General features: G+C 33.8%; 2 protein-coding genes across 2 annotated transcripts; both read left to right on the top strand.

Moving 5' to 3' along the window:
- Positions 1-7,349: 7,349 nt before the first annotated feature.
- Positions 7,350-12,114, top strand: HOS1 (ubiquitin-protein ligase). Its single transcript, XM_012971893.2, has 9 exons — positions 7,350-7,580; positions 7,732-8,125; positions 8,570-8,704; positions 8,798-8,955; positions 9,253-9,660; positions 9,805-9,963; positions 10,679-11,137; positions 11,271-11,405; positions 11,683-12,114. The coding sequence occupies exons 1-9, from the start codon at positions 7,536-7,538 to the stop codon at positions 11,896-11,898; spliced, it is 2,109 nt and encodes a 702-aa protein (XP_012827347.1). The 5' UTR covers positions 7,350-7,535; the 3' UTR covers positions 11,899-12,114.
- A 3,258-nt stretch (positions 12,115-15,372) lies between these two features.
- LOC105948643 (xyloglucan endotransglucosylase/hydrolase protein 3) lies at positions 15,373-16,830 on the top strand. Its single transcript, XM_012971868.2, has 3 exons — positions 15,373-15,490; positions 15,630-15,829; positions 16,316-16,830. Exons 1-3 carry the CDS (start codon positions 15,443-15,445, stop codon positions 16,665-16,667), a joined length of 600 nt encoding a protein of 199 aa, XP_012827322.2. The 5' UTR covers positions 15,373-15,442; the 3' UTR covers positions 16,668-16,830.
- Positions 16,831-17,155: the final 325 nt, after the last annotated feature.

The following is a 17,155-nucleotide window of genomic DNA, read 5'->3' as shown; positions in this document are numbered from 1 at the left end:
TTGTTTTAGTTTGCATGCATTAGGTTTTATTCGTTTTTATTGTTTTTCTCATTTTTCCGGATTAAAAAAAAAAAAAAAAAAAAAAAAAAAAAAAAAAAAAAAAAAAAATTGCTTGAGTCGAATGCATCGATGATTTATGATGATGAGAGATGATCAATGTTTGATGATGAGATTGCTTGTTTTGTGTGATAAGGATTTGATGTTTGTTTAGCTTTCGATTCAACGGGACTTAGAAGCGAATTATTGCTAGGAATCACATTTTGTGCATTGCTTTGGTTGAATGTTTTGTATTTTAAATTTGGAATTAATTTGTGCTAGATCATGCTATGTTCGGTTTTAAGACTCACCGTAGGAAATTTATGATACGAAGTATTGAGTAGTGAGTGATTTGGGATATGATTTGGGCCTTCTTTGAACCGATTGAGCCTTTCAAGCCGACCTTTTTATCGAAATTATCCTTAGAACCTTGTTTTGAGCCTCGGAGAAAAGGTGTTCTTTCTTTTAGCCAATGTGTAAGGTAGAATAGGTGGAGATTCTTGAAAAAATTATCCCTTGGAGTTCGGTCGAAAATTTTATAAGGTTCTTCTTCTTCTTCGAAAAAAAAAAAGAAAAAAAAAAGAAGACAAATATCTATGCTTCTATATATATATAAAAAAAAAAAAAAAAAAAAGAAAAAAAAAAAAAAAAAAAGAAAGAGAGAAAAAGAAAGAGAGAAAAAGAGAAGAAGAAGAGACTAGAAGGGAGAAATAAGGACTAGTTGTTGAATTATTTTTGAAAACTCGATCCATTGCCTCAAAAGCAAAAGTGGAGACTTTTGAACTTTTGTGAATCGAGTTTATTAAAGTCCGTAGAGGTGAATTCATTGTTTCAAACGCCTATCTTTCAAATTTTGGCGTAATCACCTAAATTCAAGAAGAATAGCCACACATACCCATATTTCCTACCTCGAACCAAAGAGCCTAACAATTGAAAGCCACAAAGCCCCAATGATCCCAATAGCTTAATGTTCGATATTAGTAGAGTAGAATAATTTGGTGAGTATTTGGAGTCAAGCATATGCATGTAAGTATAAATTCTTTCTATCTTTAATTTGCAAATATTGGATGCTTGAAGCAATTGTATGAATTGTGGTTTTTGGTAATGGTGAGTGACTAAGTGTTGTTGAATTTTGAGCTTGCGAATGCCTAAGAATTGTCATAATAATTACAAGTTCTGAAAACGTGAAGTTGATCATTGATCTATGTGATGAGATGTAATAGTTGAGTTATTTGCTTGAGGACAAGCAAAAGTTCAAGTTTGGGGGTGTGTTAAGTGTATATTTTTACACTTTATCGTACCTTTTTATTTGGGCTTTTGGTGTGTTTTAATGATAATTGGTGCTTAAAAAGTTGATTTATTGTATTTTAGGTACAAATTGAAGAATTGGAAAAGTATGGGGTCAAAACTGCAATTTTGGCGAAAATATGGGTCAAAAGTGAAAATATCAAAATTCTGAAGAAACAAGGCTCGGACCCCGTCCCAGTTTTAGTGCAAATTATGGGACCCCCGTCCCATACCCCGAAGTTGCGCAGTAAAGGGATTTTAATTGCACAAGGAAACTGCCTTCTTCCCTAAGCTCTTCACCCTATATAAGACCAATCCAAGCACACAATTAGGGATCTTTTGGACGCAATTTGGAGAGCAACAAAGCAATAACGAAGACGAAGAATTCGAAGACTCTAAGCATAGATTTATCGTTTATGACTTATTTTATTTGTGTTTTTCCTTTAATCATGAGTAGCTAATTTTCTTATTTCTAGGATTTTATTTGGAACCCTATGTGGGATTTATGAACCCTTTTCTATGATTTTATGCAAGTTTTAATTCCGGATTATTTCTTCTACTTGTTTTATTAAGTGCATGAATTTGATCACCTTATGTGCTTTTATGTTATTGTTAATCGCATGAATCGGAAGATCGGGTTAATAATTAGAACTGTGGTAGAAGAGCCTTTGTGGTATTAACATAGGAATATAGTTAATCTCTTAGGTAGCCATTATTGAGATTTGTGCTTAATGTTGTGTTCTAGAATTAATTGCATAGGAATATAGTAATTGAATCTAGAGTATTAGAATCGTAATACACGCGGAAGCGGGTTATGATTATTTTAGCATCTCAGGTTAATAATCCGGGTTAATTGCTTGCATAATTGAAGGAATTGGGGGAGTAATAATCACATAGGGGGAAGAATAAAATCCTAGGCTTGTTTACTCTGATAAATCTTCGTGTTTAATTTGCTTTCTTGCTTTGTCGTTTTAATTTGCTTTTTAATTTAATCTAGTTAATTCTCTCAAAACTCGACTGTGTAAGGTGGACTTGATAATAATTGGTAGAATTTAGCGTCTAGGATTAAGTAATTAAATATTCCCTGTGGGTTCGATATCCGGACTTAATTGTCCACTATATTACTTGTACGATACGTGCACTTGCGTGTAGGTTTTCGGCCAACATTTAACATATTCAGCGGTATACGTATCGAGGTATACGTATCGATATAGATATTTTTTTTAAAATAAACAATGATGGAAGAAAATTTTGAGTACAACAATCTTTTCTAAGTTTTAATAATATTTATATCTAAAAAAAGAAAACAATATATTACTTGTTTTGGTATAATTTTTATTGGGGTTATTTTACATACCTCTAGCTATCAAATAAACTAGGGATAAACTCAAGCCACAATCATCATTTGACATACTCCTCTCGATAGGCGAAAGTGTTATACTACCCTTATATGCAATTTTCGGCCAAACTGCATTCAACATTTTTGGTCCTGCATTTAGTGTTTTCGCTAATTTATTTATTATTATTATTATTATTTTTAATAAACATGTTTGTTATATATATATATATATATATATATATATATATATATATATATATATATATATATATATATATATATATATATATATATATGGATTATTAGCAAGACCCCCCTCATCTAGTAAATGTAGTTAAGAAAACCCCCCCTCCCAAAAATAATTTGAGAAAACCCTCTTGGTTAGTATTCCACCAAATATTATTTTTATAATTCCAAATCTACCCTTAATTGTCAACATACTATTTTGAAACCCTAATTTTCTTTTCTCAAATTCACCTGCCTTTCACCACCGCCGCTGCCTCTCCCCCGCCGTCCACCGCCTTTCACCACCGCCTTTCACCACCGCCACTGCCTCTCCTCGCATCCACTCCACCGCTTCACACCTTGCCTCGGCCAGAGATGGGTTCTGCTCGAGGCCGCCGGCGGCATCGTGCTCTTCCTCGCAGTACAGAGAATCGGAGAAGAATTGAGGGGTGTGGTGGTGTGGTGTTGCCGGAGAAAGACGTGCGGCGGCGGGAAGTGGTAGCGAGCCATTTCTTCATGAGTGATCTTTTTTCCTTTTCTTTGTCAAATCAAGAAATTAAATTGGAAGGAAAACATCAAATTAGTTTTTCTTTTATAAAATGGTATTCAAAGACTTGTTCAAATTTCTCTGTTCATGAGTGATGGTAATGATGGTTGTGACGGCGGTTTTGAGTGGAGGATTGCGATGGGTCTGTTGGTGGCGGCGGTTTTGGGTGGAGGATTGCGATGGGTCTGCTGGCGGCGGCGGTTTTGGGTGGAAGATTGCGATGGGTTTGCTGAATTCGTGCAGAAAAAGAAATTCGCGCAGGCAGGGCCTTAATCGACTACGTGTTTTTAATCGACTATGTTCAATAGTCGATTAAGGCTTAATCGACTATGTTCAGTAGTCGATTAAGGTTAACCGACTCCAGTTGTTATTTTTTTTTTGTTTTTTGATTTTTTGTTTATTGATTCCAATGTATAAATCAATTACAATGTTTGTATATATTTTTTTTAAATATAGTTGATTTTGCATTTTTTTTGTAATTATGATTTGTTATTTTTAATAGCTAAAATTTTAATCGACTATGCATTAATAAACCTGATAGAGAAAAAAATTAAAAAAACCAAAAAAAATTTAAAAACAAAATTAGAAACAAAAAAAAAATTAAAAAATTAAAGATTTTCCTTAATCGACTATGAAGCATAGTCAATTTAAGACTAATCAACTATGCTTCATAGTCGATTAAAAAACGGAAAAGAAAAAAAAAATCCTGGAGCGCTGACCCAGTGATGAGGTGGCGGGCGGGGGTAAAGCTGGAAAATATAATAGGTGAAAATGGGTGTGGACTTTTCTCAAATGGACTAAAATATTTTGGGCCTCCCTCAATTAAAAAAAGTAGTGAGGTGGTTTTCTCAAAGAGCCCTATATATATATATATATATATATATATATATATATATATATATATATATAGGGTAAATTACAAATACCCCCCTGAGGTATGACCAAATTACAAAAACACCCCTCTTGTTTGGATAATTACATCTACCCCCCTCAACTATGATTTTTTCTTACCTTTATGGTGCCGAATTCAACATAGTCATCTAGATTCCGTGAAATGTGCTCTAGTTTGTACTCTTTGTGTAAAAAATACAGTTTTCGATGCACCACAAACTGATATATACAAGCTAAAAATCACATATTATGGTCATCTTGCTTCATAATGTAGAGTTTGAATGGGATAAAACGGGTACAAAAGTGATAATATTCCATATAATCTCGAAGATTCCACTAAATTTGATGAGTTGAGGGGGGTGGTTGTAATTATCCAAACAAGAGGGGTGTTTTTGTAATTTGGTCATACCTCAGGGGGGTGTTTGTAATTTACCCTATATATATATATATATATATATATATATATATATATATATATATATATATATATATATATATATATATATATATATATATATATATATATATTATTTTTTTAATTTTTTAACTTTTTTAATTTTTTCTTTTTTTTTTTTAATTTTTTTTTTAATTTTTTATTTTTTTTTGAAATCAATATGTTTACTGTACTGAAAATAATTAAATGTAACTACATGTAACTGTAGTAAACTATAGTAATTAGTAGTTATGTTTTTTTTACCCCATATTATTAGACGATCAATTGTATACACACACGAGAATACTGGCTTATACAAGAGAAATTTATAAACCCCAACAAAAAAAAAATTACAAATTTCAATATTTTTATTATAAATCACCTCTAAACCAATAAAATACAAATAAAAAATACACAAATATATGCATATGTAACTACATGTTACTATATGTAACTAGTAATGTATAGTAATATATAGTAATATAATGTATAGTAATGTATAGAGTCTGTTGAACATTGTAACGTGAAGCAGATGTAACTTCAACTAAATTTTTGACACCTTCAAGGAGATGATCAATGACTTTCATTAAGCTGCAATTGCAAAATCAAAAAAAAAAGACATATTTTAGTGCGAATCAACAAAAATTAAAAAATATCAAAACACCCAAAAATCAACAAACACTAAGAGATCGAGAGATAGAGAGAGAGAGAGAGGCTATTGCTGGAAAATGCTACACATTTTAAACCAACAGCCAGTGACTCCTCACCCCAATCAGCTCCTACCAAAACCCTAACCGCCGCTAATAATAACTACTCAAGGTTCCGCGCTCACCAATGAAAAAAAGTTATAAAAATAACCGTGACTATATAAAAATGAACAAAATTACCATCAAAATATAGATCCCGACGAGAGGAATCCAACGGTGGGTAGCCCGTCAAAATCCGACTGCCGGAACACAAAATACACCTCCAGCAAGACCCACCGTCGTCGAAATATGCGTCGACCGAAAAAAATTGAGAAACAGACCCAGTGCTCCAAACTGAATGAAATCATCACCAAAAGAAAGAGTTCGACCAGAGAAATCCAACGGTAGTTAAACCATCGAATTCCGACCATTGGAGAGAGAGAGTTAGGACTCCGGGAAGCAACTTCGCCGGTTGGAGATATACGGAGGTGGGATTTGAATCTGGGGATTGAGAAAGGAAGAGAGAGACGACCGTGAGTGGCTAGGGTTTAAAACTGATTTTAAAAGGGCATTATAGGTACTTTAGGATGGCCGAGGGGAGTATGCCAAAATATTTTCGAAATAAAGGGGTTTCCCCTAAAGCGTAATTGTTAAGTGTATATTTTTACACTTAATAGTACCTTTCAATTGGGGCTTTTGGTGTGTTTTATTGATAATTGGTGCTTAAATGTTGATTTTTGTATTTTAGGTACAAATTAAAGAATTGGATAAATAGGGGGCCAAAACTGCAATTTTGGAGAAAATATCGGCGAAAAGTGAAGAAGTCAAAAATCTGAACAATTATAGTCCAGACGGCCGTCTGAGAAATACACTTAAATCTCAGACGGCCCTCCGAGAAACAGGAGGCAGTCTCTGCTTTTGAGACGGCCGTCCGAGTTTTAGTGCAAAATCTCAATCGGCCGTCAAAGAAGACGTAGAAGCGCAGTAAATGAATTCTAATTGCACAAGGAAACTACCTTCTTCTCCAAGTTTTCCACCCTATATAAGACTAAGTCAAGCACATAATTGAGAATCAATCTTTAACGCAATTTCAAGAGCTACGAAGCAATAACAAAGAATTCGAAGATTACAAGCATAGTTTATCTTTTCATGAGTTATTTTGTTTTTACTTTAATCATGAGTAGCTAACTCTTTAATTTCTAGGATTTTTATTTTGAACACTATGTGGGATTTATGAACCCAAATTCTATGATTTTATGCAAGTTTTAATTCCAGATTATTTCTTCTACTTGTTTTATTAAGTTCATGAAACTGACCACTTTATGTGCTTTTATGTTATTGTTAATCGCATGAATCAGAAGATCGCGTTAATAATTAGAACGGTGGTATAAGAGCCTTTGTGGTATTAACATAGGAATATAGTCAATCTCTTAGGTAGCCATTATTGAGATTTATGCTTAATGTTGTGTTCTAGAATTATTGCGTAGGAATACAATAATTAAATCTAGAGTATTAGAATCGTAATACACGCAGTTACTTGCAAAAGCAAAGAAATTGGGGGATTAATAATCACATAGGGGGAAGAATAAAATCCTAGGCTTGTTTACTTTGATTAAATCTTCGTTCTAAATTGCTTTCTTGTTTTTGCTTTTTTAATTTATTTTAAATTTTTTAGTTTAATTTAGTTTATTAATCCTTTTTCGACTGTGTAAAGTGGGCTTGATAGCAATTGATAGAATTTAGCGATTAAATAATTAAATATTCTCTGAATGATCGATACTCGGACATAAAAATCCACTTTATTATTTGTGAGTCTGCAAAATAATCCCAATTTTTGTTTGAGAACAAATAAAAATAAAAATAAGTGAAATCAAATAAAATGAATAGAAATTAAAAGAAAAGGAAAAATAGAAGCCCCTTTACGAATTGATTGATTTGCAGCTCAAAACCTTAAAACCCCAATTCAAAAACGCTTCGGTTTAAAAACCTCTCCCCTTTCCCCCTCTCTCTCTCTACAATCGCTGCAGTTGAAGTAGATTGACGAAGCTTTCTCTCTCCTCTTCGTTGTTAATTTTATCGATATCTCCACAAATGGTTGGTCGGAAGTTCGCCGAACCAACCGCTCCCCGGAGCCAGGTACCCGTACCATTTCTTTTCGTCGGAATATGCTTTGTATCACTGCTCATTGTTTCTTTCATAAACCGCATGAATTTAAGTGTGTTTTCTGTGATTTTGCTGTAATTCAATTCAATTCTTACATAATTAGTTGCAATGAATTGTTTTTCAGAAGGCACTGGTTCAATTGGCTTCAATTGACCCAATCGAGCTGCGAAACGAAGCTAAAGTGGAGAGATGTAGGGCGACTAGGGATTTACGAAGCTGCGGGCGGTGTGTGCAGAGGGTTCTTATTACCTGTGGCCACGCCGCTTTATGCGAGGAGTGTAGTCAGAGGTGTGATGTTTGCCCTATTTGTAGAGTTTCACTGCCGAAAGGGGGTAACGATTTCCCGCTTCGCCTTTACTACGAGTGCATCGAAGCGGGTCTTATATCGAAGATGTGCGACGATAGACTTCTCGATAGTAAAGAAGATGGCGGGAATCAACTTGTTGCTGATGTTGAACGCCTTTACTCTCTGTTTGACGTTGCCTTGGAGAACAATCTCGTTTCGCTAATTTGCCATTGTATCCTCCCACACCAATTAGTGTTTATTTTACGGTTGACGAAAATGCATTACCTTTATTTTGCATGGCTGGAAAATTTTAATTCTCTGTGGTCAAAAGGGATTTTGTTTCGGTCATTCTTTTCGAAATCGGTGAAGATGAAACTGTGTATGTTTTCTTTATTTTGGGTTTGATTTGTTCTCGGTGTAACATTTGCATAATTGTGTTAGAGCTAAATCCTTACGGGGTTTTGCAGGAGAAGTTTTTTCTTATTTAATTTAGTAATAATGGCTGCAACTTTCTGTGTTTGCGTGTGCACATTCGTGGTCGGAGTTGTTGAGTTTTTTTTTTTTTTGTTTCTTTTGTTGTTGTCTCAAGAGCCCGAACTTAAGTGTATATCTTTTCTATCTTTTATTAGTGCTGTCACATTTTTGGGTAGTTTTTTTCCTTAATGCAAGCACACAGATGTTACGGATGTATGCATGGATGAAAGTGCTGTATCCAGTGATCCAATTATCGCATTCTTGCTCGATGAGAAGGTTGTCAAAGACTGGTGCAGGCGGACATTCAAGATTATCTTGGCTGAACTGCAGGCGATATGTATCCTAATAAAACGACCCTGAATTTGTTTCGTATGTTCTTGACTGGACAATGATTGCACCACAACTGTGTGCTCCTTGACATTCTTTATAGATAATCTTACCGTATTGGAGATGAAAACAAAGTTGAGTTCACTTCTAAAAATTTCTTCAAAGCTAGCAGGTATGTCCAATGTTCTTGAAGTGTTAGAGTCTTCGTTCAGAGGCCACGACATGAATCATCTTCAGGAGACTATATTGAAGACTAAACAGGTCAATACCTTTTGAACGTTCTTGTCACGTATCGACCGTATATTGATCACTTTAATGCTATTTCAGTAATAAGATAATTTAAGGAATTTATTTGGCCATTTTATTCGTCACTTACCTGAATTTGCAGTGAGATTTTGAACTATATCCGACATTGCCTTCCATTAATCTTTTAGAATTATATATTCAATGCCTGTTTTACTGGGCTCGATTTTTTGAAAATAAATAAATAATTGCCACTAGATATTTTGTGCCTTTTTCCTAATTGGATCTTAGTTTACAATTTTTTGTATTTAACAGCACTTGGAAGTCATGATGTGGTGCATTAGACATCAATTTCTGGAGGATGTGCAATCTAGGTATTCTGATTTTGCATCATGGAGTTCATCTGTTCGTGAAAGGAAATCAGCAGCCGTTCAGCGAGCGTGGCCTGATTCAGTGAATCGTATATCGGAATCTGCTGAGCAGAGTACATCTAGCCTCTTTATTGAAGATGCACTCTCGAATCTTGATACAGAGCAAGGTTATGCTGACAAAGAGGAGAGGGAATTAGCAATTACATCTTTGCTGACAGGTGGCGGCAATTTATTTTTTATGTCCAAGTTACATGGAATGGCAGGATGCTACCCCTTTGAAAATCTCCGCTCTGCTGCCGACTTGCTTTTTCTGCAAGGAAATTCCGATTTGGTGCTTGCCAAACAGGCTATTGTATCCTCTTCTAATTTGGAAAACGGAGTTTTAAGAGTGTTTTAAATTAACATGATTGATGTTTCTGTTGTGTTTATGTTTATGTTTTTTATTTATTTATTTTTTTTTTTTTATTATTATCGTTCCTTAACCTTTTTGGCACAGTTCTTGTATTATCTGTTTGATCGGCACTGGACAATTCCTCGTGATGACTGGAGAAACATTGTTGATGACTTTGCTGTCACATTCAGCATAACGAGGCACGCTTTGTTGGAATCTTTTGTCTTCTATCTTTTAGATGACCACACCGACGAAGCCCTAAAGGTATATAACACTGTTTTCCACAACACTTGGTAATATGAAGTATGATTATTTTCTGATTTAGCTACATAAAATATGTAATAGTGCAGACAATCAAGAACCAATTATGGATGATCTGATACCTTAAATAACGTTACACATATGGATGATGTGTTTTTTGCTTTTGGTCCTTATTTTTTCCCATTCAACCATCGTTTAAATATTTTCCATGGCTTATAACTTGTGTGTTACAGTGAATCTCTAGTTCTTTAATTTTATTTGAGCACTTTTGTGCGTGTATACTGGAGTTATTTAGCAAGACTTGACGAAATGTTAAGTATTACGGCATTCCAGAAAAACAAATGATGACGAGAAAAGGGGGAAGAAATAAGATAATACTATTGGAATTTCAGAATATGATAGCTACGAACTTCTGAGGAGCGTTTATGTAATATTCTTGTTTTTACTTGGCCAGATGAAGAATTCCATGGACTGATGTAATAAAAACATTGATTGAGAAATGAAACGTTAATTTACGTTCTTTTTCTGACTTTGAATATTTTAGCAAGTCCAATTCTTCCCCGAGGATCTTGTAAGCTAAAACGTTATTTGAATTTTACGCATCTCTGCTTCTTTTCATCTTACAACTTTACGTTCACTTAAAATGTTTATTTAAGCACAAATCAGTCTTTTTTATTATTGGTGGCTTTGATATTTCTTCACAATGCTATACTGCTAGGAAGCCACTGCCCTTCTCCCCGAAATCGCAAGCCCAAATACACATCCCAAAGTTGCACAGGCACTGTTAGAGAGGAATATTCCCGATGTAGCTCTAATGGTTTTAAGGTGGTCAGGTCGAGACGGTGGAGAAACATTAGTTGAAGCTGTTACTGCAGTTCGTGTTCGTGTAGAGTGTGGACTTCTTACCGAAGCTTTTATGTATCAGAGAACAATTTGCGCGCAAGTCAAGGATAAGAAATCAAAGGATGAAATGAAAGAACCGAGTAGCAGCGTTTGGTTGGAAGTTCTTGTAACTGAAATTTGCTATCTTTGTCTTAGGGGTAATATATTGGATCGCATTATTGAGCTGCCTTGGAATTCCGACGAGGAGAAACATATTCATAAGTGCTTGTTCGATTTCGCGACCAGTGATCCTTCTTCAACTGCTGGAAGTCTTCTTGTAGTTTTCTATCTACAGGTTTCACTATTTCCTAATGATCCTTAAATTTTTTGTCTCTTTTTTATTTTTATTTTTAGTTTCAGTATGTGTTGAAATAAAAAAAAAAAAAAAAAAAAAAAAAACTATTAATTAATAATCTTTGAAATTGCAGCGTTATCGGTATGTTGAAGCATATCAAGTGGACTCTAAGCTTCAGAATATGGAGGAAGATTTCATTTCGAAAAATCAGGACGACAGGATTTCGTATAAAGTGAGATCAATGAGTCATTGGAGGAAGGGATTAGTTGTAAGTTGTCTTAATTTTCCGATTTATTACTAATTTCTTACTATGGTTTGTTATTTATTTATCAATACTTATCTAAGTTAAGTCAATGTGATCTAGAAAACAAGAACTAGTTGTCGTCTGCTTGCACGGAAATTCTCCCTTATGTTTTTTTCTTGAACTCTTTTTTATATATGTATTTGCTATTTGTATACAAGGAAGTACAGATGTCAAGCCATTATTCACCGATTTTTGGCAATTGAAATTCTAAATCTGATTTTCGTATTCTTTCTTTTCGCAGGGCCAAAGTGTGGATCTATTACCCGATGTTTTGCAACAGCAACTGAAGAGTGGAAACTTACCAGAAGTCGGTGTTTTTCCCAATAATGAAAATATTTCCGTAAAATCCAATTTTGGGGCGACAGTGCAAGAACCAATCCTGGGCAATTTGCTGTTTAATGCTCCAAAGGTGCAATGGGAGGGCAATGGCGTCTTTGCACATCCCCTTATGCAATAAGATTTCTAAAGTTCGATTTTAATAGGAAATTTCTACTTACTGTTTATCATTAAACACTTGAGCATCTCTAGTTTTGCCATTACGTTTTACTGCAGAATAGAACACAACATCTGTAGATCGAATTACTTCATTTTTGAAGTGTTTAACTATTCTTGTTGTTGAAACGATTGTTGAATTGGTTTTCTATTATTTCATCGAACGTTAATTTTGTACTCACTGACGGTGCGTGTGTATTTGGTTGGTTATATCTAGGGGTGCAAGTTGGAACGAAAATTCCAATTTCTGCCGGTTCCGATCCGAAAAATTCCGATTTTGTAACAACTTTTTTCATTCCGACTATCGAAATTCTGATTTCCGAATTTTTCCGATTTTTTTGGATTGGAATTGGAATCATATAAAAAATCTGATCCGGTTTAATTTCCAAAAAAATCCGATTTTTTTTCCCGAAAAATACACATATAAATAATATATATTCTATAATACTTAATTTAAGTTTTTATTTTGTTTTATTAACAGCGATTTGATTTAAGTTTTGTTTTAGAATTTTGACATATTGAATTGTTGTTATATGTTTTCTTGGATTATGATGTGGTTTATTATTTATTTACTTTTTGAATTGAAATTTAGTAGTTATTTGTTTTACTTTTATCGACGTGAATATTCTTATTTTTCGAAAATTATTAAAATTCCAGAAAAAATCCGCTAAGTTTTGAAATTTTGAAACTTAAGTGATTTTCGATTTTTTTTCGGAAATTCCGAAATATCCGGCCTTTTGGAATAGGAATCAATTTTTAGATTCCGAAAATTTTAGAATTGGAATTGGAATTGATTTTGTACTTCCGATTTTTTTTGAAAATTTTCCGAAAATGCTAATTTCAATCCGATTCATCCCACTTTCACCCTTAGTTATATCATATACGTGTATGTAACATTGTTCAGGTGAAAACGTGCACTTGGGGTACATATTACATCGAGTTCGACAGAGTGTAGCATATTTCTTAACTCATTCAACATACAACTCTGCGAAAACAAAGTCGAAACTAATATTTCTTCAAATTCTACATTTGGCTTACTAAATTTGTTGGACTAGAATAATCGATATCTCTCAGGATTATTTTGTGTGGAATTTATGTGTTCATGTATTGATTTGTGTATCTTTGTTTTGTGTTGCAATATGTGTACATGTTCGTATATATTTGTGCATTTATGTGTTTTTATATGTGTGCATGCGTGTATGTTAATGGTAATTTTGGTCTAAGGAATGATATAGTTATGGCCATGACTTATAGATATTTAATCAAAATATATTGGTGTTCTAATATGAAAGCAGCCAAATTTCACTAATAGTCCTTCATCTTAGTATTTAGTTCCACTTTAGTCCATGATGTCCCAATTGTTTCATTATCATAATTTAACTCTACAATCTATCTCAATATTACAGTCCTTTGTTGTATAAATTAATTAACTTTAACGGAATCTTTTATTTACTCGATGGTATATTCTATTCTTATAAATCTTTGTAATAAACTATAAATAAATTAATAAACACTAGAAAACTCATGTAGTTGAATTAGTTCATTAAATATTAACATAAGATCATAAAAAATATAAATAAGTTTTTGATAGAGAATATATGTAGTTATATTATAATTATTTAAATATGTTTCTAAATTCAAGTTATATATCCACATTAATACAAACTAATATTTCGTAAATAGTAGTTTCTTAAGTTATATTTTTGTTGGTTGCAAGTATTATTTTTAAATTACAAACTTTATTATTTATTGAAAAAGTCATAATTTATCAAAAATAATTCTAACAATGGAATATTCCATCCGTTTTTAAAAGATTCCGTTAAACTTAATAGCTTTATACACCAAGGGATGATAATGAGATGAATTATAGAGATGAAGGATGAAAATAAGAAAAATTGAGACGTGAGGGACTAAAGTGAAACTAAATGTGAGGATGAGGGACCATTAATGAGATTTAGCCATATAAAAGGATATTAGGTTTCAGCCTTTTTCTTTTTCTATTTTTTATTTTATTTTTTTTTTATTTTTATTTTTTTTATTTTGAGTAATATTAGGTTTGAGCTAGACATGACCACGGGCCGGTTCATACCGGTTCACGGTTCACTTTTTCTGGAACCGGAACCGGCCCGTAATATGCACGGTTCGACGGGCCGGGTCGGCCCGGAAAATTTGAATTTTTTTCTTTTATTTATTTTTTTATTTTTTTTTGAAATATTTGTTGAATAAGTAAATTATAGGAAAAATTGGGGTGTGAGGGTATTTATAGGAAAAATTGGGGGGGGGGGGGGGGGGGGGGGGGGGAATTCAAAAAAATAACGGCCGGTTCACTAGCCGTTATTTGCTCTTTTTTTGAATTTTTTTGAATTTTTTTTTTAACTTCGGGTGAACCGCCGGCCCGGCCCGGCGGTTCACGGTTCACCATTTCATAGAACCGGGCCCGTCCCGGGGACGACGGGCCGGTTCACCGGTCAACGGGTTGGGCCGGGTCGTCAACGGGCCGGTTCCGAGCCCAAAACCGGCCCATGGCCGTGTCTAGTTTGAGCCTTGAGGGGCGTTTAGAAAAGTTACCTTTTAATATAATAAGTAATAAGTAATTAAATTGCTGATATTTCAGTATATTTTTTTGAATTTTTTTTTTTTTTAACTTCGGGTGAACCGCCGGCCCGGCCCGGCGGTTCACGGTTCACCATTTCATAGAACCGGGCCCGTCCCGGGGACGACGGGCCGGTTCACGGTCCCGGGCCGGTTCACCGGTCAACGGGTTGGGCCGGGTCGTCAACGGGCCGGTTCCGAGCCCAAAACCGGCCCATGGCCGTGTCTAGTTTGAGCCTTGAGGGGCGTTTAGAAAAGTTACCTTTTAATATAATAAGTAATAAGTAATTAAATTGCTGATATTTCAATATATTGTTGTCTTAATTTATGGAAGATTCTGGTAATAAATGTAAAACTTCAATAATTTTAATTATTACCATATAATTAACGTAAACATTGTTGTAATATTACAAGTACTTGTTAAATCTCACAAAATTGTATCAAAAAACTACCAAAATCTAATAATCATTACGAGAATACAATATTTATTTGTGATATCCGAGTGCTATATAATAATGTCACAACATACATAAAATTACTCATCTAAATCAAAGAACATCCTCAAACTTGAAATAATGGCTTTCATCATGATTTTAACCGTTTTACTTGGTGCTCTTTGTTTGCAAGCAAACGCATCACCAGATAACAATTTCGATACATACTATTCGTATCTTTGGGGAGGCGATCATTTTTCGATAAATCCCCAAAAAACCGAGGTCCAACTTAAATTCGATAACTACTCAGGTAATGATTTATATACAAGGTTTCAACAAACTAGAATTTTGATAGCAAATATTTAATTTATATAAAAAAATAATATTTATTTACTTTTTGAGTTATATATTGACATATTTTTGTACATAGGTGCTGGATTTTATTCTAAATCAAATTATGGATCCGGATTATTTCATATCAAGATGAAGATACCGGCCAACAAATCAGGAGGAATCGTTCCAAACTTCTATGTAATATATATTTTTATCGTAAACGTTTTTTTTTTTTTGTTAATTTTTTTTTATAATGAATGAACCCGCATCCAACGACCGTATACGTGCATTAGGGTAATGGAACATATATATAATTTTGTTTGTTTGTAACTTGTAGCTAATGGCACTCCCAGTTGGTGGTGACGCAAGCCGACCTCATTTTGAAGTTGATTTCGAGTTTCTGGGATCGACTGGATTATTGCAAACCAATGTTTATAATAATGATACCGGAGGTAGAGAACAAAAATTCCAGCTTTGGTTTGATGCATCGGCCGATTACCACACTTACGAAATTCTTTGGAACCCTTCCAATATACAGTAAGATTCTTATTACACGCATATAAAATTACGATATTAGCATTTTACACGCATGTGTGTGTGTGGGCGCGCGCACGCCCATCCATCTTGGTATTGGAAAAGTATAATACTTATGAGACAAATAATTATTTGAAGTATTTGAATTTTGAATGTTTTAGATCAAATAACGAAACTAACCAGTAACTGATCGTAATATTGATATGTTTAATTTTAAAAATAAGATTCCAAATTTTCATTTTTTTTATATTTTCATTTTTCTAGTCTTATCATGTTTTTATGCTTAGTTTTCATATCTTATTTTTCACTCTATATTATATTTGGAAGAAAAAAAACACTTTTGATATGTGAAGAAACTTTTCAAAAAACTTATTTTTATTTAACTTTATTGCTTATAGTATTTAATTTAATTAATATATATGTGTGTGCGCGCGCGAGCGCTTTCTTAAGAAAAGTTGTTACATTATCATTACATTATAATTTGTATAGGTTTCTTGTGGATGGGATCCCTATAAGAGTGTTCAAGAACAACATTCCGGGAGTGACGTATCCCAATGTGCCGATGCACGTCGAAGCAAGCATATGGAACGCAAAGTTTGCCGGAAATGTGGATTGGAGTAAATCCCCTTTCTTTACCTACTATACAGATTTCGGATTCTACGGTTGTTCTGGCAACGATGTTGCGGCATGTGGTTCTGATAACTATTTCTGGAATAAATACAAGGTACTGAACCCCGCGCAAAAAGAAAAGATGGCGTTGTACCGGAAAAACTATATGACTTATGACTATTGTGCACAACCGGCTACGAGAAAGACGGAATGCGCATACAATAATCAATAATGTGTGATTTATAATTTGCATCACTTTGAATAAAGAATCTCCTCACATATGTGTGTATGAGTTGTAATATACTTAAAAAAAAAGTGTGAGGTAAATTATAATTACTATTATTATTTTTTTATGGTGAATTTTAAGAAATTTTATCAGAATTCTATATCATTAATTCAGAATTTTATTTATGAAATACAATTTCGATACACAAAACAAATTTATAATTCCTTAAGCCCATATGTAACTATTAAAACATAATTCATAAACCTAATCAATGAGGCAAAATAAAAACAAATGCATTACATGCTTTAGTCATGGCGATTCCACTGTCAAAAATCGAAAGAGTCTTGTTAACTTTATCGGGCACTAGGCGAATGAACAACTCCAAATGAGCATCGAGCTTGCTCTGATCGGCCAAACTCTCGAACCGGATTTTGTCTAAGGCATCGGAGGCGTTAACTACCCAGCTGGCAACGGAATCGATTCGTTTGGAGAAG

Source organism: Erythranthe guttata, chromosome 1, assembly GCF_056151865.1.
Source record: "Erythranthe guttata isolate IM_541 chromosome 1, IM_541, whole genome shotgun sequence".
In the NCBI taxonomy this organism is placed as follows: Eukaryota; Viridiplantae; Streptophyta; class Magnoliopsida; order Lamiales; family Phrymaceae; genus Erythranthe; species Erythranthe guttata.
The sequence above is the reverse complement of the archived record's forward strand: the minus strand, read 5'-3'. Positions and strand labels throughout refer to the sequence as shown.